This window comes from Nannospalax galili, unplaced genomic scaffold, assembly GCF_000622305.1.
Source record: "Nannospalax galili isolate Female #2095 unplaced genomic scaffold, S.galili_v1.0 scaffold3317, whole genome shotgun sequence".
Taxonomy (NCBI): Eukaryota; Metazoa; Chordata; class Mammalia; order Rodentia; family Spalacidae; genus Nannospalax; species Nannospalax galili.
In genome coordinates, this window is record NW_008339670.1 from 83,379 (window position 1) to 107,923 (window position 24,545).

General features: G+C 44.1%; 1 protein-coding gene and 1 pseudogene across 1 annotated transcript in view; one reads left to right on the forward strand and one right to left on the reverse strand.

Moving 5' to 3' along the window:
• Window positions 1–23,578, reverse strand: part of LOC103735208 (stabilin-2) — a 35,779-nt gene extending 12,201 nt beyond the window's left edge. Inside the window, exons 1-10 of the mRNA XM_029564150.1 lie at window positions 23,536–23,578; window positions 23,105–23,200; window positions 21,867–21,959; window positions 19,970–20,017; window positions 19,079–19,215; window positions 18,523–18,637; window positions 15,479–15,556; window positions 5,016–5,114; window positions 4,833–4,928; window positions 2,796–2,927 (exon numbers count right to left, since the gene is read on the reverse strand). Coding sequence (XP_029420010.1) covers window positions 2,796–2,927; window positions 4,833–4,928; window positions 5,016–5,114; window positions 15,479–15,556; window positions 18,523–18,637; window positions 19,079–19,215; window positions 19,970–20,017; window positions 21,867–21,959; window positions 23,105–23,200; window positions 23,536–23,568 — 927 coding nt within the window. The 5' untranslated portion in view covers window positions 23,569–23,578. The remainder of the gene's footprint in view (window positions 1–2,795; window positions 2,928–4,832; window positions 4,929–5,015; window positions 5,115–15,478; window positions 15,557–18,522; window positions 18,638–19,078; window positions 19,216–19,969; window positions 20,018–21,866; window positions 21,960–23,104; window positions 23,201–23,535) is intronic.
• LOC115070612 lies at window positions 6,848–12,522 on the forward strand (annotated as a pseudogene).
• Window positions 23,579–24,545: the final 967 nt, after the last annotated feature.

The window sequence follows — 24,545 nt, forward strand, 5'->3', positions numbered from 1 at the left end:
TGCAAACTTGTTCAACCCCTATGGAAAGCAGTGTGGAGAACTCTTTAAAAAACTAAAAATGAACCTACAATTTGACCCAGTTGTACCACTCCTTGGCATATACCCAAGAAATTCATCCAATTGCAGAGACACTTGTACATCCATGTTTGTTGCTGTTCTTTTCACAATAGCTAAGAGATGGAAGCAACCTAAGTGTCCCTAACTGATGAGTGGTTAACAAAAATGTGGTATATTTATACAATGGCAGTCTACTCAGCAGTAAAGAAAGATGAAATAATGAAATTTGCAGGTAAATGGATGGATCTAGAAACTGATATACTAAATGAAGTAACACAGACTCAGAAAAACAAATGATGTATGTTCCTCATATGTGGCTCCTAGCACCAAATCCTTTTAAATTCCAGGCCCTTTTAATAAGATGATGCTATACAGAAGTCCCTTCTGCATGAAATAAGTACCATCATCATGACTTCAGCTGAGCCTGATCGCTAAACACAGTCACAATGGGGCTTGTCGAGGGTTGTGCTCATTCATTAAAGGAGTGCCAAGCAGGGTCACTGGATCCTCACCTGAGTATCCAGCTACTCTTCCCAGCCAACTATTCCAGCCTTGGAAGACAAAAGAAAAATGAGGAAGAACCCAGTAGAAGGATGTAAAGAAACTCCAATGGACTTTCATATGAACATTTGAAAATTGCCCTGTTCTGACTTTTTCTAGTTCCCTACAAGTCTAAAGCTTGTAATGCAAAAAAAAAAAAAAAAAAATTCTCTGGTTTCAAAAGTGTTTACATAAATTTTGCTTATTTCAATGCTGACACAATTGAATAATTTCTTATACACTTTATTTATTTTAAAAAATATTTTATTTGCCGGGCGTGGTGGTGCACGCCTTTAGTCCCAGCACTCGGGAGGCAGAGGCGGATCTCCGTAAGTTCAAGGTCAGCTTGGTCTACATAGTGAGTTCCAGGACAGCTGGGGCTACAGGGAGACCCTGTCTCAAAAAGACAAAAAAGTTTTTTATTTATTATTTTTATTTTATGTGTCTGAGTGTTTTGCCTGAAGGTACGTAAGTGCACCCATGTCATGCAATACTTGTGGAGGTCAGAAGAGGGTGTGATATCCCCAGGAACAGGAGTTATGGACAGTTGTTTGCTGCTATGTGGGTGCTGGGAATCGAACCTGGGTTCTCTGCAAGAGCAGCCAGTGCTGTTAACTGCTGAAGTCCCAGATTATACATTTTTTAAAGGATCAAATAATATTATTGCTTCAAAGTCTGCACAATTAAACTTTCATTCCAATATAATGCATGTGCCCCCCTCTCCCTATGCTCCCTTGTCCACTTTCTCTAGTAAGGTGTTGTTAGTAGCTAAGACTACCCTGGCCTGGAACTTGGTATGTAGCATAGATTGGCTTCAAACTTGTAATCCTTCTCCTTCAGCCTCCATAGTTCTGGGATTAGAGGCACGTGCCATACTTGGATTCTTAATGTCCCTTAAATAATTTTAAAAATTGTGAGATTTTAGAATGATATTGCTTCTTATTAAATTCTCATAGTTTTTTTTGTTGTTGTTACTGTTGTTTGAGACAGGGTCTCCCTGTAGCCCCAGCTAGCCTGAAACTTGCTATGTAGATCAGGTTGTTCTCCATCTCACAGAGATCTGCTGGCCTCTACCTCCGGAATGCTAGGATTAAAGATGTGCAGCACTATGCCTGGCTTCGAAATTTTATAGATTTTTTAAAAACTTGGTACTTGAAGTACATGAAGAGATTTTTAAAAATTAACTCATTTTTTATTGATTGATTTTTTGTGTATTTCATGCAAAACATCCCAAACAATCATATTCATCTTTTTACCTGCATCTCAAATGTTAGCCTCCCATAGCCTGCCCCCTGCCACTAGAGGCCATATACTCTGTCATCCCTGTTACTGTCCACTGTGTTGTCAGTGCCCCTGCTGTTCCCCAGTTAGTCCATCCATTGAATTGAGTCAGCCTATCTAGAGTTCCTTGTTTTAGGAAGATCACCTCTTCCTCATCTAGCAGCAATCAGTTGCCAATATTCCTTAGATAAGATTGGGGCCTGCTGTTCATTTTCCCAGTTCTATGCTGGGTTACTGTCTGGGAGTCTCTTGGGCTACCCTGGCCAACACCTCAAAAGAAGGTATCACCTGCCTGGCATTGTTTCTTGTTATGTAGCCTTTAGATATACACATGGACTCTTAAAGAATTAGATTTTTATATTGCAAATATAGTAAATATTTAGTCATGTGAATCTCTTTTATGAATTCTGATCATTTAAATACTTAGGCATTGTATACGATAAGCACTGAAATACCAGTGTGGAGGTTGATGCAGTCTCTAAGATTATGCAACGATATTGTTAATTTATTTGGCTGCTGGGCCTTATACATATCATTAGGCTCCTAATTTCCTGGAGCCAGTGCCACATCTTGCAAGTTAGCTTGAGCAACAAGGTTCCCTTCCATCTTGGATACTGTTTGAAGATTATTTGAAGATTGTCTGCTGGGTTTGTGGTACCTGTGCTGAAGGATGCCCATTACTACTGGGATTCAAATACCATAGTTTGCAGGGCTACACTGGTTATCAGAAGACTGACCACACAACATGTGAATGGAAACCTGACAGTGAAGTTTAGCCACTACTTTCTGGCATAGGAAAAACAACTGCTTGTGTTGATAAAACGTAGGAAGATCTGGAGAGGTTCCTCCAGTACAGAAGAAGTAAGGGTGGATAGAAGATGAGACACTTGCTCTGGGTTTTGAATGGAAGGATGTACCTGATCATTGTGGAGAAAGAAGCCAAGGAGGTAGGAGAAGCCCAGCATGGTCTCCCAGTGCATGCCGTTGTGCAAGTCATTTTTCAGGAGTTTCTCCTCCAGGACCACGTGGTACCAGAGTAAATCTTCTTCCTGTGCCACACATACAAGGCGAAGTCAGGCAATAAATCAGCTAGTCACCTATGCTCCATTCCACTGTGCTAACACCATGGGCTTAGAAAGAGGAGGGGCAGCTTGTCTAAGTGCAAGACATCAAGCACAAAAGTTGAGTTGTGACTGTGAGAAATTTCTAGCTAGGATGGCCAAGAACAGCTAGATAGGGGACATGAAAGTGGCAAGTTGATTTTTAAAATGATTTTTTGATTTCACAAAAATTTTGGCTCCAAAATTCAACATAAAATAAGCATTAGCAATCAGTGTTATAAAATTATATATTTCTGCAGAAAATATAAAATAATATTCATGACAAGAATATGAAAATTATTCCAAGTATTTTAGTACTATTAAAATGCCTACCTCCCAAACCAAATAAAAATATGAGAGAAAAACACTATATAAAATAACTACAATTATATCAGTACAAAGGCTTCTGGATTTGAAAAGAGTTGTAGTAATAAAGGAATATCTTTTCTGACATTAAAAAGTGACACTGGAGGGGCTGGAGAGATGACTCTGTGGTTAAGAACACTTCCTATTCTTCCAGAAGACTTGGGTTTGAGTCCCAGAGCCCACTTGGTAGCTAATAACTGTCTGTAACTCCAATTCCAGGGGATCCAACATCCTCTTCTGGCTTCTGCAGGCATTGCATGCATATGGTGCACTTACATACATGGAGACAGAACGCTCATACACAAAGCAATAAAATATTTTTTTAAAAATGACACCGGAGAAAATGATAAACAATTGCACAAGTTGTGTATGGAGTGTTTGGATTATAATTATAAATAGCTCTTTGAAATGAAAATTAGTATTTTCAGTTGATTTTATTTTATGTCCTCATTTTTTTCTACATGAAAAGAGAATTCATGCTTTTATGGACAATAGCAAAGGCCTTCCGTTTCAATTTTTTTATTAAAAATTTTAGTTTCTCCCCACCCCATGAGAGTTGGTTGTATGCCACAGTGAGTGTGTGGTGTGTGGGGGTCAGAGGACACATTTCAGGAGCAGGTTCTCACCTTTGACCTTGTTGAGGCAGAGTCTGCCTTGTTTCTGCTGTGTTTTTTTGTACTCAAGGCTAGCTGGCCTGGGAGTTTACAGGTGATTCTCCTGTCTCCACCTCTCATCTCACTGTAGGAGTTCTGGGATTACAGATGTACCCACAGATGTGTGTGGCTAGCACCTTTATCAGCTAAGCCATCACTCAGGCCCCTGTTTTATTTTATTACTACCTTCTAGATATCTAGGTATCTTGGCTCCCTATTAGGCTCTGCCCATAGGAAATGCTTGCGGGAGATGGGAGGCTGAGGTGGGAGCAAACTCTGATCCTTGATGCTTGCTTCTGGCTTCTACCATTTTTTCCTGCAACAACAGCTGTGTCTGCATGGCACTTTCCTATCATCTGTAGAATCAGCTTTTTATCATGTCCTCAGACATCCGATGAGCAATGAGTTCAAGTGTCTGATTCTAGAGGTGTGAACTAAACACATGGCAGTGGTGACATGGGGAGATCTGTGTGTGTCTCTGATCTCCATTAAATATGCAGGTATGGACAAACAGGTTTTGATGAAAACATGAAATGGTATATGACAAATGGCTTGAAAACATTGATGGGGCTGGAGAGATGGTTCAGCAGTTAAGGGTGTGTACTTCTCTTGTAGAGGACCTGAGTTTGGTTCCCAGCACCCATGGTCAGGTAGCTCACAACCATTCTAACTCCAGCTCTAAGGAGATCCAATGCCTTTTGTCTCCAAGGGCACCTGCACTCGTGAGCACATGTCTACACACATGCACACACACAATTAAAAATAAAAAGAAATCTTCAAAAGGAAAGCAAAGGAAATGTTGAGTTTTTGAACTTTCACAAACAAAAGTGGCCACCTTCTTCTCTCTGATGTAATCCTCAATGGCGTCATTATTAGGAGCAAACACAGTGTACGCATCTGCAGTCTCTATTGCACTAGCCAGATTGTATTGCTGCAAAGGAAAGACATGAGAGCCTGTGAGGGACTCCAGTTCCCAGGCAACCTGATGAGACGCTTATGCAAAGAACATGGTACTTACAATGATATAGCCCCGGAAGATGGAATAGTCAGGCATTTGGTCCAGCCGGGTGAGTAGGTTTGGTAAGGAGACAGTTAAACATCTTTGGGGAACCAGCACCTGGGAAAAGAAGCCCCAAATTTTGTTTAGCGTATTTTGGTAGCATTTGCTGTTTATTGATACACACAGAAAGGCCTGTTGCTTTCTTTAGGCAGTTAAAGGAATTGGCTCTGAAAATATTTTGATTATTCAGAGAATAAAATTGTTTCCATATGAGAGTGATAAGACTAGATGGAACTTGAAAATGTCAGTTCATTTTGAAGTCTTTTTCTTGAGTTAATTCTCCCATTTAGAGAAAATTTCAACTTGTTCCAAAAGTTGTTATAGACCCCTCTAAGGAATAAATTCTAACTTTTATTAATCTATCCTGTCAGGAAACATTCTTCAAATCTGACTGGAATGCAACAGGCTGCAGTAAAAATTCAATTTCTTTTATTTCTTCTTCATTTCTTATCCTGGGAATTTTAAGTCTATTTCAACCAACCAAACTGAATTTGCTTACTTCATTCAGGGTTATAAAAATAAAAAGAGATGGCAATTTTACATAAAACTAGATATATGACATGTGTATGCTTGCGCTATGGCCTTGTGCAAACTAGTCAAACAACCTACTGTTGATCCACTCCCCCAGCTCTCTCTCTTTTTTGTTTATTGTCATCATCATCATCATCATCATCATCGTTGGCATTTTTGAGACAGGGTCTGCCATGGTCATCATCATCATCATTGGCCTTTTTGAGACAGGGTCTTCCTGTCATCATCATCATCATGGGTCTTTTTAAAAAATTTTTATTATTTTTATTCTATGTGTATGAGTGCACTGCCTATATGTATGTGAGTGCGCCCGTGTCATGCAATGCCTCAGAGGTCAGAAGAGGGCTTTGGATTCCCCTGGACTGGAGTTAAGGATGGTTCGTAGTCGCCATGTGGATGCTGGGAATTGAACCTGGGTCCTCTGCAAGAGCAGTCAGTGCTTTTAACCGTTGAGCCATCTCTAGGCCTCCATCATTGGTCTTTATGAGACAGGGTCTCCCTGTAGCCCCAGCTGGCCTAGAACTAGCTATGTAGGCCAGGCCATCCTCGATCTTACAGAGATATGCCTGCCTCTGCCTCCCGAGTGCTGGAATTAAAGAGGAGCACAACCATGCCTGGCTTGCATTCTCATTTTTGAAACAGGGCCTTGCCATGTAGCCCAGGCTGGCTTCAAACTCACGGTGATTCTCCTGACTCCACTTCCTGAACACCAGGACTACAAGCATGTACCACTAGCCCCAGGCTGGACTCTTGGTCTCCACTGCCACAAACACCACTCGGGTGTGGAAAGCACCAGCAGTGGTTTCAGGTTTGAGGGTACACGCTCCCTCTTCCCCTCCCCCACCGCCCCACCAGGCACTTCACTCATACTGTCATCTATCTTGTTCAAATGGAATTAGAGTTTTCAAATCCAGAACGGTTAATTAACACTTTGGCCAAGATAACAAATTCCATCTTCTCATTCTAGAACCTTCTCCAATGAAAGAACCCAACACTGGAACATCTTTAGTCTTTTGCTCAGCACAGATCAGGCTGTGGATGCACAAGTGTATTAGCAGTGGGGGGGTGCTCACCGTCCCGAGGGACTCATAGGCCATGGGACCCACCATCTCAGTCAGCCACCATATATGGGAAGGAAGTCTCGAGTCAGGTGGCCTGCCCACGGGCTGGAGCAAGGCGGGAGCAGAAGGAGTGGGTGAGGGATGGGCCAGATCCTCTTGTCCACTCTATGCCTATTGGCTGCTGCCAAGGAATGCAAAGACACGTCACTTCCTGAAGTGTCTGGGCGCCATTTTCTCTCACAAGGGCAGGAGCAACGGCTGGCTGCTGTCAGGCTGGTGCTAAGGAGCTGACTAGGGTCTCGGGGGTCTCCAAGGGTAAATGAGAGTGCAGTGGGGCCCGCGCGAGCTGGGGCTGGGCTCGGGCTGGGTGTGACTAGAGGGTGAGGTGCTAGGCTTGGGCCGGATGGGGCAGGGTGTGAGGGGGATGGGTGCGACTAGAGCGCATGCGTACAGCACAAGGTGGCTGGGGTGTGAAGCGAGCCAGCCCAAGTACAGTGTGAGGTGGTCGGGGTGTGACTGGAGGGGGGTGAGGTGCTAGGTTCAAGGTGGCCAGGGTATGACTGGAGTTTGAAGTGGGGCTGGGTGTGAAGTGCACTGGCGTGTGACTGGGGGTGGAGGTGCCAGATATGAGGCAGGGTGTTAGGTGGGCTGTTGTGAGACTGGAGGGCCTGGTTGCTTGGGGCAGGTGTGAGGTGGGTCAGGTGTGAGGAGGGCCAGTATACACTGGAATGGGGGTCAAGTGTGAGGTGGGCCAGTGTGCACTGGAAGGCCAGGGGGGGGGGGGTCAAGGGGGAGGGGGGCCAGTGTGCACTGGAAGGCCAGGTGGGCCAGGTGTGAGGCGGGCTGCTGTGGGATTGGAAGGCCAGGCGGTGGCTGGCCAGTTTGGGACTGGAGGGTGGGGCTCGGCTGGGTGTGCGGGTGCTGATAGGGTTCCTAATGCCAAGGTGGAGAACGGTACCACTGAGACAGTTCTGTTGTTACAGGACAAAATCTCCAGAATGTTTCAAAATCCCGTGGAAGACACCCGAGTTCGTGTGGGGCATGTGGCCCTGGGTGAAGGGCATTCTCCAGACGGTCGGGCGCCACAGCTGCCAGGAGCTACTGAGGAGCCTGAAGGGCTTCAGCCCAGAGGACAGGTACTTCTATAGTACCTCCTGGCCAGATGTTTCTCCCCAGAAACTTTCCAGAAAGAAAAGCTACCGAACCAAACTGTACTGCTGCAGTCTCTGCAAGTACTCAACCAATGTGCTCACTTATTTCAAAAATCATTTTCATCACTGCCATGAAGAGGAGGCCGTTGGAGAGCTGCAGGTCCTGTGTCCGGAGTGCTCCTTCTCTCAGCCAGAGGTGGTGAGCAGGCACTTCCAGCTGTTCCACCAGTCAGCTGGGGCCAGGCCGAAGGTTGCAGGAAAGGGGAGGTCATCCAGAACTGGCAAGAAATGTTTCATATGTCTAAAATGTAACTTTTCCAGTACTTTGTTCTGTAGCATGAAGAAGCATGTGCTGTTGGCCCATTTTCACTACTTACTTAACACCTATGTTGGCCTTCACACTAGGGGGCAGCTGGAAGTTAGGGGGCAGGAGGAAGCTAGGGAACAGTGGGCAGCCAGTGATGTTCTTCCTGTGGAGAATACTCTGCCACCTGAAAGATATTATTGTAAAAAATGCAGTGCCCACGAGAGCAGCCAGGACGATCTGATGTCCCATATTTTGATGTCAGGTGTACATGAGGACTTGGAGAGTAAGCTGAGGTCCATGATCTCAGAACAGAGTAAGAGGGCTTCTGAAGCAAACACATAGTGCTCCAAAGCCAAGGGCTGGCTTGTTTAGACAGCCAAACAGAAGTGCTTCCCACGTGATGTCCCCTGCACAGCCACCTCCCTTCCATCTGGCCTTGCCACAGAATAGTGGAAGTCAGGCCATGGTGCAGGTAGTGACTGGGGCCCCAGGTCCTTCCTGGAGTCTCACTGGTTCATTGCCAACCACTGTGCCATCCCACCTGGCTGAAGTCTCTAGCCCTCTACCTTTGGGCCAGACCAACTTCACCACCCTGCAGCCTTCAGCTCCCTCACTTGTCTTTTACTCAGGGAAGGCTCCACTTAATCAGCCTGTAAACCTGCCTGTGCTGCCCCTGGGTCAGCCACTTGGGCCTGTGAATAAATCTGTTGGAATCAACATTCTCCCAATGAATCAAGCCATCCAACCTGAGGTTTTACCTCTCTCACAGCCCATAGGGTCTACAAGCAGATCAGTGGCCCCTCCAGTGAGACTGGTGAGGCCTATAAGCAGGCCACCGGGGCCTCCAGTGAGACAGGGAGGGCCTATAAGCAAGCAGATGAGGTCTGGTATTCTGCCTTCTGGTCTCTCTGTCAGTCCTGGGATTCTGCAGACCACCTCACCAGGAGTGATTTCTGTGGGTCATGCAGCCCCGTTGGCAGTCCTACCTGCAGGTCAGGTGACCCCTGCTTCGGTGATTCCTGCGCAGACAGCAGTTTCTGGGGCCCTTCCTACAGGCCAAGTGGTCCAGTCAGAGCTTTTCCATGTAAATCAGACAGCCCCATTACAGGTTCTCCCCTCTGGCCAGACAGTGCCCTTCAGGGTTTTCCCTGCACACCAAGTGCCATCATCTGGGCTGCTGTCCCCCAAACGGCTGGCAGTCTCAGGTGTCCCTGTGAACCAAGGTGTGAGCTCTGGTGTTCTTCAGCGTGGTCAGTCCACAACATCAGAAGTCCTTTCTGCAGGCCCACCAGTAAAGCCCAGTGCGCTGTGGCTTAGTCAGTTTGTGAGCCAGCCAGTAAGAGCTGAAACTTCACATAACACAGTGTTCCTCAAGTCAGGCTCTGTTTTCAGGAAACTACACCCAACAGAGGTACAGGTGAATGGGAAACCTGTATATACACCGGACCCCATGCCTGTCACTTTGCCTGTTCCTCAGGGTGTTAGCCTTGTGACTGTTACCCCATCACAGATGCCCATTCGATTCTTGCCCTCCAATGTAGGCACACAAATATCCAGTGCTCAGCCCAGCTTGCCTTCCCTGCAAGGGCTGGTGGGCACTGCTGACCAAAGCGTATTGAGTCAGGCTACTTCACCTGAGGTGGATATGGTTCTCAGACAGGCCAAGCACCAGGCTCACATGGAAGAGGTTCACAAACTATGTGAGTCTAACTCCAGTGAGAAATTTGAACCAGAAAAGCTGGTGGTTTGTGCACCATTTCTGAAGTGGACAAGGGGGAAGAGTATGCATTGCCTCTCCTGCAAGTGCCTCGTCTCAGAGGAGGAGGAGCTAAGGTACCACTTGCTCACACATGGCTTGGGATGTTTGTTTTGCCCATGCACTTTTCACAACATCCAGGGTCTCTTGGAGCACAGCAGGATTAAGCACCCTGGGAAGAAGAGGCTATTTTTAGATTATAGCAGCAGGGGTTTTCAGTTGAACCTAGATGCTAAGGGCAACCTATTGTTCCCTCATCTTGATTTCATCATCATCTTGCCAAGAGAGAAGCTTGGGGAACAGGAGGTCTACCTGGCTATCCTTGCTGGGATACACTCCAAATCACCGGTGCCCTTGTATGTTAAGGTGAGCCCTCAGGATAAGGTTGTGCCCAGGCTGCCCAGCAAACATAATCTGACTTGCCCCTTTTGTTTTAGCACATTTGTGATACCTGATGTCTACAAGTTGCATCTGAGAGAGAGACATCATGTCATGCCAATGGTCCAAACAATGCTTAGGCCTCCAGCCTTCAGGTGTGTCTATTGTTTGGAAGTCTATACTGGAAACTTGGACCATGGCAGCCATTGCTGGCCATTTGCTGCATTACTGTAAATGTGCTCCCAAGGACAGAAGCTCAGACTTGCAAGTCCAGCCTGGTTTTGTTGAGAGCAGTGAACTGAAGTTAGTCAATGGGAAAATGATTCTTGGTTCTCCCTTTCCTGTAAATGTAAAGAGAAAGTGGCCAAATGGCCATTTAGGAGCAGAAGCCCAGAGGGGTGGGGAAGAGCCCATGTTTGATCTAAAGGCTGATGTAGCAGGAGGTCTAGAGGGAGGGACTTGTTCTGGTCCTTTAAAGAGACAAGGGAATGAAAGCATGACCAAGGGACTGGTGGGCAGTGATGACTTGCTCCAAGCCCTAGCATTGGATCTTAAAAAACACAAATGCCATTCCCATAAGAATAAAAAGCAGTTTCTTAGAGATTATTTTCATAAGAAACCATATCCTAGCAGAAAAGAAATAGAACTGTTGTCTTTACTTTTGGGGGTAGGGAAAATGAATGTCGCTTCATTTTTTCGAAAAAGAAGGTATATTTGCATGAAAACAATAGAAATGTACAAACCCACTGTACTTCTAGGCTTTGACATGTCTGAACTTGGAAATGTTAAACACAGGTTGAACTTTGAGTCTGAACCACAAAACTCAGCTTAAAGTCCTAGGCAGTAGTTTGTGTTGACTTTGGACACCCTCCTTTGCTCTGTTGTTGTATATCTATGGCTCTGCAGAGTGTTCAGAAAGACTTAGTTAAGGAAGCAAATCCTACTTCAGATGTAGTTTCCTGCAGTTCAATCTCCAGCGCTACCTCTGGGTTTTTTTGTCATGTAAATTAAAATTTTGGTATTCCATACATGCCTTGTTTTCCTAGAAGCTTCAATACCAAATAATAAAACCCTGAGATTTACAAATACTTGCCTATTTGTTTTAGGAAGCATCTTGTTTGTGTACACTTTATTAGCTGAAAATTAGAGCATTGTTCTGCAGCTTTAGAGGCAGCAGCTAAGGACACAGTACATACCTAGAGACTCAAGTACTGTGATGTTTATGACTCCGTATGGACACATTTCTGAGTATTAACATCTGCTAATTCTATAAAAGCTATTTGCTTATGAGGTGATAATTTTGATTTGCATTTGTTCAGATTCTGAAAGGTTTGCCCGTGTGTAGACCATATTTGAAATGGAACACAGATTTTAGGCTCAAAGTGAAGGGGGTAGATCAGAGGCTGTCTTGATGGTTGGAACAACTGGGTAGATGTGTTGGTTAAAACAAAAAGAGTTGGGAAAATGGGCTTTCCTCTGGTCCAGGTATCCAGATGAGTGGTATGGGGGATTGCCGAAGAATCTCGGTTGTATCATTGTCTTGGGGATGCCAACACTGTTTTCCAAATAACATAAAGTAAAGCACCAGATCTAGTAATGTAGACCAGCCAGCTTTAGTTTATATTGGGTGATGTGCAGGGAAGAGCTTGTCTCTCCTTTCAGGTGAAGTACTCAGAGGGTGTGAGGCCTCTGGGAAGTACTACAGTGTTACTATGTGAATAGAAAAAGGGAACATTTGCATATAATGTCTGCACTGTGCTTTTCGGCCTTGTGAATTTGTTCTATTGGTGTGCTCCTGTCAATTCTGAGAGTTTGTTGGACTTTAAAAATCCCATTATGCGTGTCTGTTTTGAATTAAAAATTGTTATATCACTACCAATAAAAGTGAAGTTTTTTTAATGAAAAAAGCTGTGTTTTAAAAGGAACTGTATAGGGGATTCATCATTGTATACTGAATAAATATATAATGGTTTGAGTCTTCCACAGAATATTATGAAATAGCAAAAGGGAAAGAAATAGCCCCATACACAGTATGTAGCAAAGTCTGCTGTTGAGTGAAAGGTATAAAATAGGGAAAGGTATGTGTAGTACAGTTCTACCGTACGATTCAAAACCAGGTAAAGCTGAATAATCTCATTAGGAAAATAGCATTGGGTAGCAAAATGGTGAAGGAAAAGATTAAAATTCAGGAAAAAGATTATATTCCTGGGAAAGGAATGGTGTATGCCTTTAATTCGAGTACTTGGGTGGCAGAGGCAGAATTGCCCAAGTCCACGTGGCACATCTACAATGCAGCCTCTACCCCGAAGGCTCACGGAACATAGAACAAGCGGTAAAGAGGACAGTAATATCTCAGTTCTCATTAATGAAGCTCCCTCATGCAACAGGGCCAGGAACACAAAAGGTCACAAATGACCAAAGTGTAGAGACTTAAGAGTCTGCAGAATGCTGGTCCTTGGATAGGACTCTTATCCTCTTCATTAAAAATGAGGTTTAAAAAAAAAATATTTTATTTGTGTGAGTGTATTGCCTGCATGTCATGCAGTACCCGTGGAGGTCATAAGAGGGAGCTGGATTCCCCTGGATCTGGAGTTACAGATGGTTGTTAGCTGTCATGTGGGTGCTGGGACTCTAACCCAGGTCCTCTGCAAGAGCAGCGGTGTTCTTGAGAATTGAGCCATCTCTCCTGTCCTGCTATAACCCTACAAATTTGTTTACATGCTATTTGAGGCCAACTTTACACCACAAAGGCAGAGTTGAGTAGCAACAGAGACCATGTGACCTGCAAACTTAATATTTGTTATCTGGTTCTTTACATACAAAATATTTCCAGCACCTAGATTAGAGAAAGATGGAAATACCTTTGAGTTTTTGAAGCTGAAACAGTAGGCACTAGGAACTTGAGATTAGATGGGTATGACAGATTTGAGAGCTGAGGAAATGGTACACCTTGATGGCTTTATATCCACACCACATAATAATATACATTTATGAAGGCCAATCTTTTAAAAAGCCATCCTTTTTTATTTTCAGGAGTTTATAATCCCAAATGGGTTCAAGCCAAGGGAAATGATGTAGGCTAGACCACTCAGGGAAATGATGTAGGCTAGACCACTCCACCCTCTGGCCGAACCCTTTCATGCAGTACACAGCCTATACAACTACAGGGCCCTAACAAAGGTGAAATGCTAATAGGCAGATACAGAGGAAGATCCTGAGGGAGCAGCATAGCCCCAGGGCTAAGAGAACAGTTAGCATCATTCAATAATCCTTTGTGCTCACAAAACTGCTTCTTCAACCCAACTGAGCTGTTTCATTTGTGAAGTGAGGACACTGCAGCACTTGCCGTCAATCTTAGCATTGTTATAAAAAATACTGGAGACCAGATGGGGTGTGATACTTGGCACAGTGCATAGTATCTAGTAGGTCTTGAGAAATTCCAGTTATCATACATGGGGCAAGGTGGTTGTATTGACTGATGGGGAAGACAGATGTAGCCATGTGCCTCTAGGACATACTCACTCCTAGAGGGGTTCAGGAAACATTCACCAGCATATGATAATTTGTGGTTATGCCAAATGAGATCCATATGGAGAAATACTATAGGATTTCAAAGGAAGAAGGGTACCACATCATTTGTCTTGGGTCCATTAGACAGTAGGCACTGAAATAGAGGATGTTATTTAATCTTCACAAAGGAAGAAAAATGAGGCTCATAACTTGTGACTTGCCGAAAATCACACATTTAGTTAAGTGCTCAAACCCAGGCTCTCACTTTAGCATTTACTCCCTAGACACTAATGTCCTCATTGATATGAGGGAAGGCTTCAAAGGGGGTGGGACTTGAAATGGCCCCCATAATAACAACGGGCTCAGTGTAGGAGATGGGTTGAGGTGCCATCCTATTAAGGAGGCTGTGTCCATCAAAAAATGTAAAAGATAATTTTATGTGTGACATATTCTCCACCCCCCTCCAATGAACTACTGAGATCATCCTGTCTTCTCTTCTCTGTTCTGGAGTTACAGGTACATGAAACCACACCTGACTTTTTTCATGGATACTAGAGATCTGAATTCAAATCTTATGCAAGCACTTTACCTACTGAACCAATTCAAATCTTATGCAAAGCACTTTACCTACTGAACCATCTCCCCTGCCCAGTTTTATGTTTTTTAAAGGTATGTAATTCTTTGGAAAGCCAGGACTAGAAAGAAAAATACTCTTGATAAACCACATCACTTAGTACTATACGAAGTCATAGTTTCCCACAAGTGATGACTTGCTTATGGTGTTGTGCTTCTTAATGTCCCTTGGTAATACAGAAGGACTGCAGAGTTTTTGCAAAATGGACCCAGGAGACATCCTCACTTACAAAGGAGCTTCACCCTTCAGTAGTTGATTTATGACTTTAAAAAGTGACTATATGCCGGGCGTGGTGGCGCACACTTTTAATCCCAGCACTCCGGAGGCAGAGGCAGGTGGATCTCTGTGAGTTCAAGGCCAGCCTGGTCTACATAGAGAGTTCCAGGCCTGCTCGGGCTACAGGGAGACCCTATCTTAAAGACCAAAAAAAAAGTGACTACATAAATGCCAAGTGAGAACATTCAATTAAAATGCAGTTAGTTAATTGTTCCCCTAGCCTATCTTCAGAGAGTACACAATGTACCTTAAATTTCAACTTTCCTTTTAAATGAAGATCCTAATTTGGTAACAGAGTTATAGATTAGCTTGCAACTCCATTTCCTATGCTTTTTCTATTTAATATTATTAATACCATATTTATTGAATTGGATGTGGAAGAAAATTTAAATCTTACTTTCTGGGCCTTCCCATGTTTTTCCTCTTAGGTTTTCTTGCACTCCTTCCTTTTAGGGCACAAAAATGCAAAGAGGGGCCTGAACCGATAACATAACCAATACTTCCCTCTTACACTTGGTTTCAGAATTTCCAGTGCTGGGGTGCTTATGTCCCTTTTAAGATGTTTTCATACACAGGAGAGAAAATATGTATGTGTGACCACATGTGACAGAATGCCTGCTGCAAATGCAGGATGAGTCATAGCTGAGTAATTGAATGAAGAGAGCCTCTATGCGGTTACCACAAAGATAATGAAGCACAGTAAGGCTAATTTCACATTAAGGCTAATTATTTTTTACTTGCTCCAAACAATGCTACATAGGAAGATAAATCACATAGTGGGAAGAAACGCTGCTTGTGGGGTGGGATTGGTTCTTACCTTGTTGATGATGTGTATCACTCCATTTGTGGCAGCATTGTTACCGTCAACAATAGATGCTCCCTGAATTGTGATATTCTGTATGTGCAAACCACAGTGGGAAGGTAAACACACCTGGGGGTTGAATTGCCTTGGGGAGGGGGTCCCATCTTTTGAGCACTAAGTGGCTTTCATGCTTTTGGGCCATTATGCATCAATTATGATTCTTTAGACATCACAGACAGACACAGGAAAAGAACTTTCCTCTACCTTGTGGCATGTATTCTGATAATTAGATCTATTCTACTCTATTTTAGTTCATTAAAAAGTGCTAAGTGAGGCTCATTAAAGTGATCTGGCAGTTTGGCAAGCACTGTAGACAGTGTTGTGGTCATAACCTCAGTTTGTGACCCCACATGGAGAATAGGATCTTTAGAGTGTTAATCAAGTAAAAATGAGGTCATGAGTGTGGTCCTAATCCAGTAGGACCGGTGTCCTTACGATTAGGGGAAATTTACACAGAGCTGTAGGAGATGGATGCCACACAATCAATAACGTGGACATCAACAAGCTGAGGGGCCAGGCCTGTGGAGCATCTCCTTCCCTTGCTGCCTTCACAGGGAACCAACTCAGGCCAACACCTTGATCTCGAACTTTCAGCTTCAGAAACGATGAGGAAATAGACTGTCCTCAAGCTCCCTCCTCGTCTGCGGTACACTCTTATAGTGGCCACAGCATACTAATACAGATAGTACAACGGACTCTCCTGGAAAGAATTCAACCACTTAGGATCATTAATTGCATGAGGAAGGGGGCTAAGTAAAGCCCAAGCTGCCTACCCTTCCAGTACCAACCAAGAGCAGCTGAGCTCCAGTCCCTTTGGTTTCCTCTCCTCTCCACCATTACCTCCCTTTGAAACTGTTCCTGTCATCTTGGGTAAGGAAGGAGACTTGCCTTTCCCTGAACACTCAAGTTCCATGAGCAGAGGTCACGGAGGAAACATTTCAGGCTACCTGACACATTTCTTGGTTAAAGGGAGACATTTAACCAAGACATTTAACTCAGTTTGTTCCCCGAGTTCAGGGACTTCAATCAAGAGCCTATAGAACCTGTGATGTGCTAGTTCAGGGCAGATGTTTAGTCAATGGTGCCAGGAGAATTGGTGGTCCAAAACACCAATGGATTAGCGTTACTGTAGCAATCACTTCACAATATGTGTGCACATGAAACTATGTTGTAATTTTAAATATGTAAGTAAAACAATAACTATACATATGTATTGGGCACACTGAGATATTCAGTACATTGTATACATGGTGTGATGATCCGCTTAGGATACTTGGACTGTCTGTCATCAGAACCAGTTTTTATTTCTTTGTGATGATGGCATTCAAATAATTTCTTCTAGCTTTGCTATTGGATTGATTGATTTGGGGACACTGGGGGCTAAATCTAGGGCCTCATACATGTCAGGCAAGCACTCTACCATCGAGTTCTACCATCTATTCCTAGACCTCTTTTTATTTATTTTATTTTGAGACAGGGAACCCATTAAGTTGCTCAGGCTGTCCTTGACCTCAATCTGTACTCTGGGAGACCCTGAACTTGTAATCCTGCCTCAGCCTCCCAAGTAGCTGGTATTACAGGCCTGTAGCCCCAAGCCTGGTTCAGCTTTTGATTTATATGCTATAGTATTTTTAACCATAAATACACTCTGTGCAATAGTCCATGGAAGGTATTCCTCCTAGCTAGCTGTGTCTTTGTACCCATTATCTTTATCCAAATTTTTACTTAATTCAGAAAAATAGCACTCAAAAACTAACACGAGTGTCACTGGAATTGTCAATTTTATAAAATGTACCATGGGATCACGTGTAAAGATTTTCTGGTTTCTAAAATAATTTACCTGCTGAACCACATGCTTAGGCTCAGCTCAAAGGATCCTTTTCCTGGTACTCACATACTCACAGAGCAAGCTGGGAAGTTTTTGAGCAGTGATTCTCAGATGTTTCTGCCTGTGGCTCATAAACCATGACATAGCAGTCCTCAGTGCCTGGTAGACCCCTCAGTCTTTACTTTCACTTGGTGCAATTCTCAGAAAGAGCGTTGGCACCGTGCCCCTGACAGCCAAACAGCCGGACTTCCCCCGGTCGGAATCAGTCCTTAACACTCTGGGAGTGCCAGACAATAAGGCTGGTCTGGAGGTCAGCTCTTCCCTTGCCACTGCTCTGTGCCCAGCACCAAGTTCCATGCCTGTTCAGAGCAGGTGTACCATATAGGTTTGTGGTCTGGCTAACTTGCTATGAAGTTCAGTTAACTGTAATGATTCCATTAAGAGGTCAGTTGTTCTTAGTTAACTACACACCAAAATTAAAGTTGTGGTATTGACCACCCTCTCTCCTTTCTGAGTCAGGCTGTGTCTGTCAGGAGCTTGGCTGGCCCACCAGTGGGAATGTAACTGCATTTTGGATCACTGCTTGTCAACTTGATGGGATTTAGAATCATCATGGAAATAAGCCTGTGGGCATGTCTATTAGGGAGTTTCTAGATTGAGTTAATGGAGGTGGGAAGACCCACCACACATGTGGTGGTATCATGCCATGGACTGAATGTAAAGGGAAAGATGAGACTGAACAGCAGCATTCATCTCTCTCCTTCCTGACTACAGATGTGATGTGACCAGCTGCTTCAAGGTCCTGTCACCATAGCTTCCCTGCCATGATAGACTGTTCCCTCAAACTGTGAGCCAAAATAAACCCTGAGTTGCTTTTCTCAGGTATTTGATCACAACAGTAAGAAAAGTAATACATTGCTGTAGTTTCTCTCTCTCTCTCTCTCTCTCTCTCTCTTTCTCCCTCCACCCAAGTGTGTGTGTGTGTGTGTGTGTGTGTGTGTGTGAGAGAGAGAGAGAGAGAGAGAGATCATTGTTGCAACTGGGTGATTCTCACATGGGGTTCTAGTCTGTGCACATATCTGGAAATTCACAACATCACCAAAATTTGGAAGGTATAACATGAGCAAAGGCCCCACGCTCCAAGTGAACAACCAGACAAGAACGTTCTTACCTCGCCTGCCTTGTCCAGGTGAAGGAAGCTGCCCTGCAAAGATGTTGCCAGCATGTCAGAGGATGACAGGGTCTGCAGATCCGCCACTCTATATGTACCTAGCTGCATGTGGTGTCTAAAACACCAGGTCATAAGGGTCACAATTAAATCAATGCATGAGTCAGTATCATTTGAACAGTTAGGAGAATAAACTCTGGGGCCGGTCTGCCATATTCACACTTCATATTCTTCCACAGAGTAGTTGGTCTTGCCTGGAATTAATTATTTAACCACCCTGTGCTTCACTTTCACATCTGTTGAATGGGAACAATTGTAACATGTATATTAGAGGTGTTGGGAGGATTAACTGAATTAATATGCAGAGCACAGTGCTTAGTACAGAGTTGGCTGTTATCTGCTAACTATTCCTAACCCAGGGAGGGTGTTCAGGGAATCCTAGGACATGTTCCATTCCCTATCTGTGAGGGACCATGTGGCTTCTCTATGCTGAACTCCTAAGGGATGTTCACACAGATACCACCCAGATGGTGTGGGGAATAAGGTAAATAACACCCACTTTATTAGGGCTGGAATATTGTTTGATGACAACCAGAAGGCTTTTTCATCTTGGTCCATGTCCTCAATGGCTTGCTGGGAAGGCACGAGGACAGTGAAATTCAAGGTGGTAGACAGCATGGGTTGAAGGGAAGCATTCTGAATCACAGGAGGAAAAGAAAGTGACCTATGTATTGTTAGAGGACTAGCAGGCCTGAACCACATGCTTGGCAGAGATGATGGCTTCCCAGATGAAGTAATTCCAGGGATACTGGGAATATGGTAGTTTTTCCACCCCAGGGCCACCCAACCACATTGGCTGATACTTTTGAGACTCATTCATTTTGGAATTTTCTGCAACATACAGGGAACTGTTTTCTGAGTGGGTGCTGAGTAAGCAAGACCTATTTTGGCACATGCTTAAAGGGGATGATCTGTCATGATGACTGGTTAGCTTGGACACCTTGGAGACAACCAGGCTGGGTGGGACATGATTCTTTGTTACATTTTCCAGGGGTGAATGGCAAGTTCTGGGTATGCTAAAGTACCCCCAATGTTAGGTCTAAGTCCAGATCTTGGTGAATTATGGCATGAATTGTCTTTAAAAAACACCTATGTAATGGACAATTTTCTTTCTATATACTTGAATTAGTCAAAAGTTGACTCTTTACCCTGGACCAGAAATTCCAAATCCTGGCTACGTGTTAGTATTGGTGTCCAAGGAAAGCCTCTTACTTACCAAATGTGGCTGCATGCCCTTCGTGATTCTAAAGTGTAGATGGTGGGGAGCCACTGCTCAAGTCCATCCCCTCTCCCTCCTGACTTGACCCATTTCTAGTCTTCTGTTGCACACATTCCAAATTTCTATAACAATATATGTTGTCAATGCTAAATTGCAAATGTAGGTATTCACATGTATCCACTGGTTAAATATAGCTCCCTCGGAGAGAAACGACAATTCCTTATTCATTTCGTGAGAGGGCAGGAGAGGCAAGAGAGAACACAGAGAAGGGAGAATGAAGAACCTCATCTCAGTGTGCCTCTGGGGAGCCTGCTGCTTGCTCTCCAGACTCTACTGCTCTCCCCTACTCCTGCTTCCCCATGCTGCTATGTACCCCAATTAGCTGAATTTTCATGCTACAGGAGCCACAGGTTGGGCATGCCTGTCAGACTGAGGTAAAGAATTAACTCCAGCTTCTCCAAGTGAAACAACTGAAGTTCTTTCAAATCAGAAATTTAGCTTGTAACAACACAAACACCCCGGCCCCAAGGGAGGTCCCAGAGCTCAGCAAACAGCCTCAAGTCAGGCCCAGTGTGGAGCACTGGCTTGGCACATGGGATAAAATTGCCTGGGGTTTCACTTTGGCCCAGCCATGGCCTAGAGAAAGCTTCCTGGGAGAAAAATGAATGGAGATGGGTGGACACTCTGTAGGGTCAGGCTGAAGCTTCAAACTTCAGCTTGTTTCCTTCTGTGGAAGGACAGGGATGTGGGGAAAGTGGAACTAGAGGGTTTTAGGACATGAACAGCCTATGGGGAATCCAAGCTCCAGGACAGGGTACAGGGTAGCTCCTTAGCTTGATGCAGTAAGTAGAAGTTCCAAAGAGAAAGGAAGGTGGGACCTTCCCTGAATGCAGCAGTGTGTGTGTGTGTGTGTGTCTGTGCACTCACACAATGCCCCAGCAGTGCCCTGGAGAAGCTTTTGGTTTCGGAGGCTGCAGGTTTGGGGGGGATTGCCAGATCAGTGATTTCAGTGGAGAGGAAGAACAAGAATCAAACTGTGAACAAAACAAAAAAAATAAGTGATAAGAAAAATGTGTCTAATTTGTCAGTTTACTTTGTTTCTCATTTTGACAACTGTTTAAATGTGAGTGACCTAAGAATAAGGTGAAGATCTTTCCCCTTGAGTTTACAGTCTAGTGCTGGAGGAGATAGATGGACGGGCAGTGACAGTTGGGTGTGATCCATACTGTATGAGCAGAATACTCTATACTAGTGATTAAGTTTTGGGCCCTGCACTTAGACAGCTACTGACACCTCTGGTAAGTATGTGTGGTTAGCCTCAGTTTCCTTACCTGTAGAATGGGCATCATAATAGCGTTAACCTCAGATAACTGTGAGGTTTAAATGAGATGCTGTTACATGAAGGACCTTATAAGATGCCTGGTTCACAGAAGGTGTTTGTGTGTGCACGCGCGCACATGCACGCACGTGTGTGTGCACGCACACACATACATACACACACACTCCTGATAGAGACAAGCCCTGGTTGTTCTGGGTGCTCATAGGAGGCATGAGACTTCTGACGGGGAGCTCCGGAAGCCATCTTAGCAGAGGAGAGATTAACTGCTCATTTGGTAAGTGTGTGAAACAGGTAGATTGGCAAACAAAAGTCAGGACTGCTTGGTGTACAGAAGGCACCAAATAAAAGTTAGCCATGGCAGCCTATGAAAATGAATGACCCAGCACCCACATGATGGCTAGTAACCATCTGTAACTCCAGTTCCAGGTGATCTGACACTCTCTTCTGGCCTCTGTGGGCATTGCACACATTGTTGCACTTTTATACATGCAGGCAAAATACTCATACAGATTAAATAAAAATAAATAAAAACTTTTAAGAAAGAATAAAAAATGAAAATGAGTAACCCATCAAATGTGCATGGTATCTGCAAGAAATAGTTGGCTTCATGTAACATCTCATAGACATCAGGTCTGTAGATCTAAGGCATCTATCTTAGCTGAGCAGTTCATTTTCCTGCTGGGGGCTCTCTTCATGACTTTGCACTCGAGGTCTTCCTTCAGGACTTACCATGGCTGCATTTCCATAGCACAGGAGACCATTCCCTTCATAGCCCTCTTGACAAACACAACTCCAGATACCAGAAGCAGACTGGCAGGTAGCCTAAGTAAACAAAGATGGAGGAAATGGCTTGCTTTTCCATAAAGTGTTAGGCCTGACTCATATCTATCTGTGAGACAGTAGCCTTTATGTATCTAAGATAAGAACTCCATATTCAGAGCTGGGAATATAGTTCAGTGGTAGAGCACTTGCCCAGTGTGTACAGGGCCCTGGGTTTGATCCCACCACACCACAAGGAAAATATCCTGCGAATTCAGGACTGAAAGATGGTGGATGTAACCCATAGACCCTCCAGTGTTCTAACAAGATGTTCCCGCCTGCAGCTTTTAGTCATAGCAAGGCTCTTTCCTTTTATCCCTGCCAGATTTAGCAAAGGAAGGAATCCAAGAGAGTTAAATTTTATTTTCAGAAAAGATTAATATATTTTAGTATAAGCTCATTTTGTGTCATGTTTTGAGAATGCTTAACTTCTGAAAACTTACTCTTTAGGTATCTGAGATTTAAAACCAACTGGTGTCCTGTATTTATATGGTGAGCCTATGTTGTTTCTTCCAAGGTTTGAAATGGAGTGAAAATAGTAATAGCTCTCATTTTGCTTAGGGACTCATTTGGACGTGAGAGAGATTTTCTCACAGCTAGGCTCAGATAAGAAATATCCATTATGATTTGAGTATGAAGTGTCTTCCCAAAACACCAGTGTGTTAGAGACTTGGTCCCTCTGCAGCATGCACAGAGGTGAGGCTTTGGGAAATGAGCAGATCATGAGGACTCTGACTTAACCAATGGATGACTCCACTGATGGGTTTAAAATTTAATGACATCATTGGGATGTGGTGGAAATTTTCAGAGATTGGAGAAAGTAGGACACTGAATGCATGCCCATGGACTATATCTTGTTTCCAACCCTGTCTTCTCTGGCTCCTGTTTGCTATGAGGTGAGCCACTTTGCTCCATCACATACTCTACGATGATGCTCTGCCTCACACACATACACAAGCCAAGACACACTGAAGTCAAGTGGTCATGGATAGAAACCTCTGAAATCATGATCCAAATTAAACCCTTCTTCCTTTAACTTGTTTTCTCAGGTACTTTGTGATAGTCACAAGAAGCAGCTAACATGACCTCATTTTTGTTCTTAAGAATTTTTATGTGTTTAGTATTGAAGAAAACATCAAGTGACTTACCAGTGGATGACATTTCTCAGTTTGTTCCAAGCATGAAATGATTGGGTCACAGTCAATCCCATTTCCTCGAAACCCTTTCTTGCACTCACATTCATTCTGTAATTCCAAAGACAAGAAAGAGATCACTGAAGCAAGTGTTCTCCAAGCCTTGCACTCAGTTGCACTGAAAAGCAGACTATGGAAACTACAGTTGTTCAACCCTTCTAAAGAGAGAGACTTCGATTCCAAAGCTATTGGTTTACACAGTCTAGGTTATGTTGCCCAATCTGACAGTTCCTTGGTACTTTCATTTTGAATTCTTACCTCACAAAGGTCTATAGAGGTAGTCTCAGAGAGAGAGATTAGATCCTAAAGGCCATCAGGCTGGAAAAGTTGGCCCCACATCTACAGAGAAAGGTTGGCCTCTGTGAACAAGAGGCTAGGTGACTCACCATAGTTACAGGACATTTTGAGAGATGCTCCATGGTCCCTGGAACTTAGTCGACCTTTGTGCTGGATAGCTTTAGTGTCAACTTGACACACCTGGGTTGCGGAAACCTCAATTGGGGAATGGCCTCCATAGGACTGGCCTGTGGCCAGGTCTGTGGGGCATCTTCTTGATTGATGAGTGATGTAGAGGGCCCAGCCCACTGTGAGTGGTGCCACCCCTGGGCAGGTAGGCCTGTGTTACATAATAAAGCAGGCTGAGCAGGGGCCAGGGAGCAAGTCAGTAAGCAGCGATCGTCCATAGCCTGTGCTCCCTGATGATCTGTGACCTGGGAGATGTAAGACAAATAAACTGTTTCCTCTCCAAGTTGGTAGAGATCAGAGTGTTTTGTCACAACAATGGAGAAACAAGCTAGAAAAACCTTGGCAGCCAAGAAGGAAAAACATCCTTTAATCCCCTCTGACCACATTAGTATAGGCCTCAATGTATGGCTGTTAAGCATCCAATAATGTTAGGTCCACCAGTCTGGTACTTTTAATTACCGTGTGTTGTGTAGAAAAAGCTTGGGAGTGGGCTTCTATCTTCCAGACTGTCAGACAGTGTCTGATTATCATATAGAAAAAAACTGGTAGTTTCTATGCCAGAGGTCATGTTTCAGATAAGGCATCTGTGTTTGGCGGCACTTCAAGGTGAGCCAGGAAGAGAGCAGGAGGCCCCCTGCTGAAAAGGGGAGTCTCTCCATATGGCACCGAACCCCTTAGGGCTATCCGGACATGGAGAACTACAACCCTAACAGCAGGGTTTCCCAATATCTCCCCCTGTTTGATTTAAAATGGAGAAGTGTCATCACAAGCATTAAGAGCCAACTCATCTATCTTGGGAGGATCCAAAGTTTGATAATTGACCATGACCTGTTGGTAGTAATTTTAGCAACGGTAGTAATTTGTCGGCAAAGAAATTGTATGAAACAGGGAGAAAGCATCAAAATGACACACAGCATGATCAGGGGGCTAA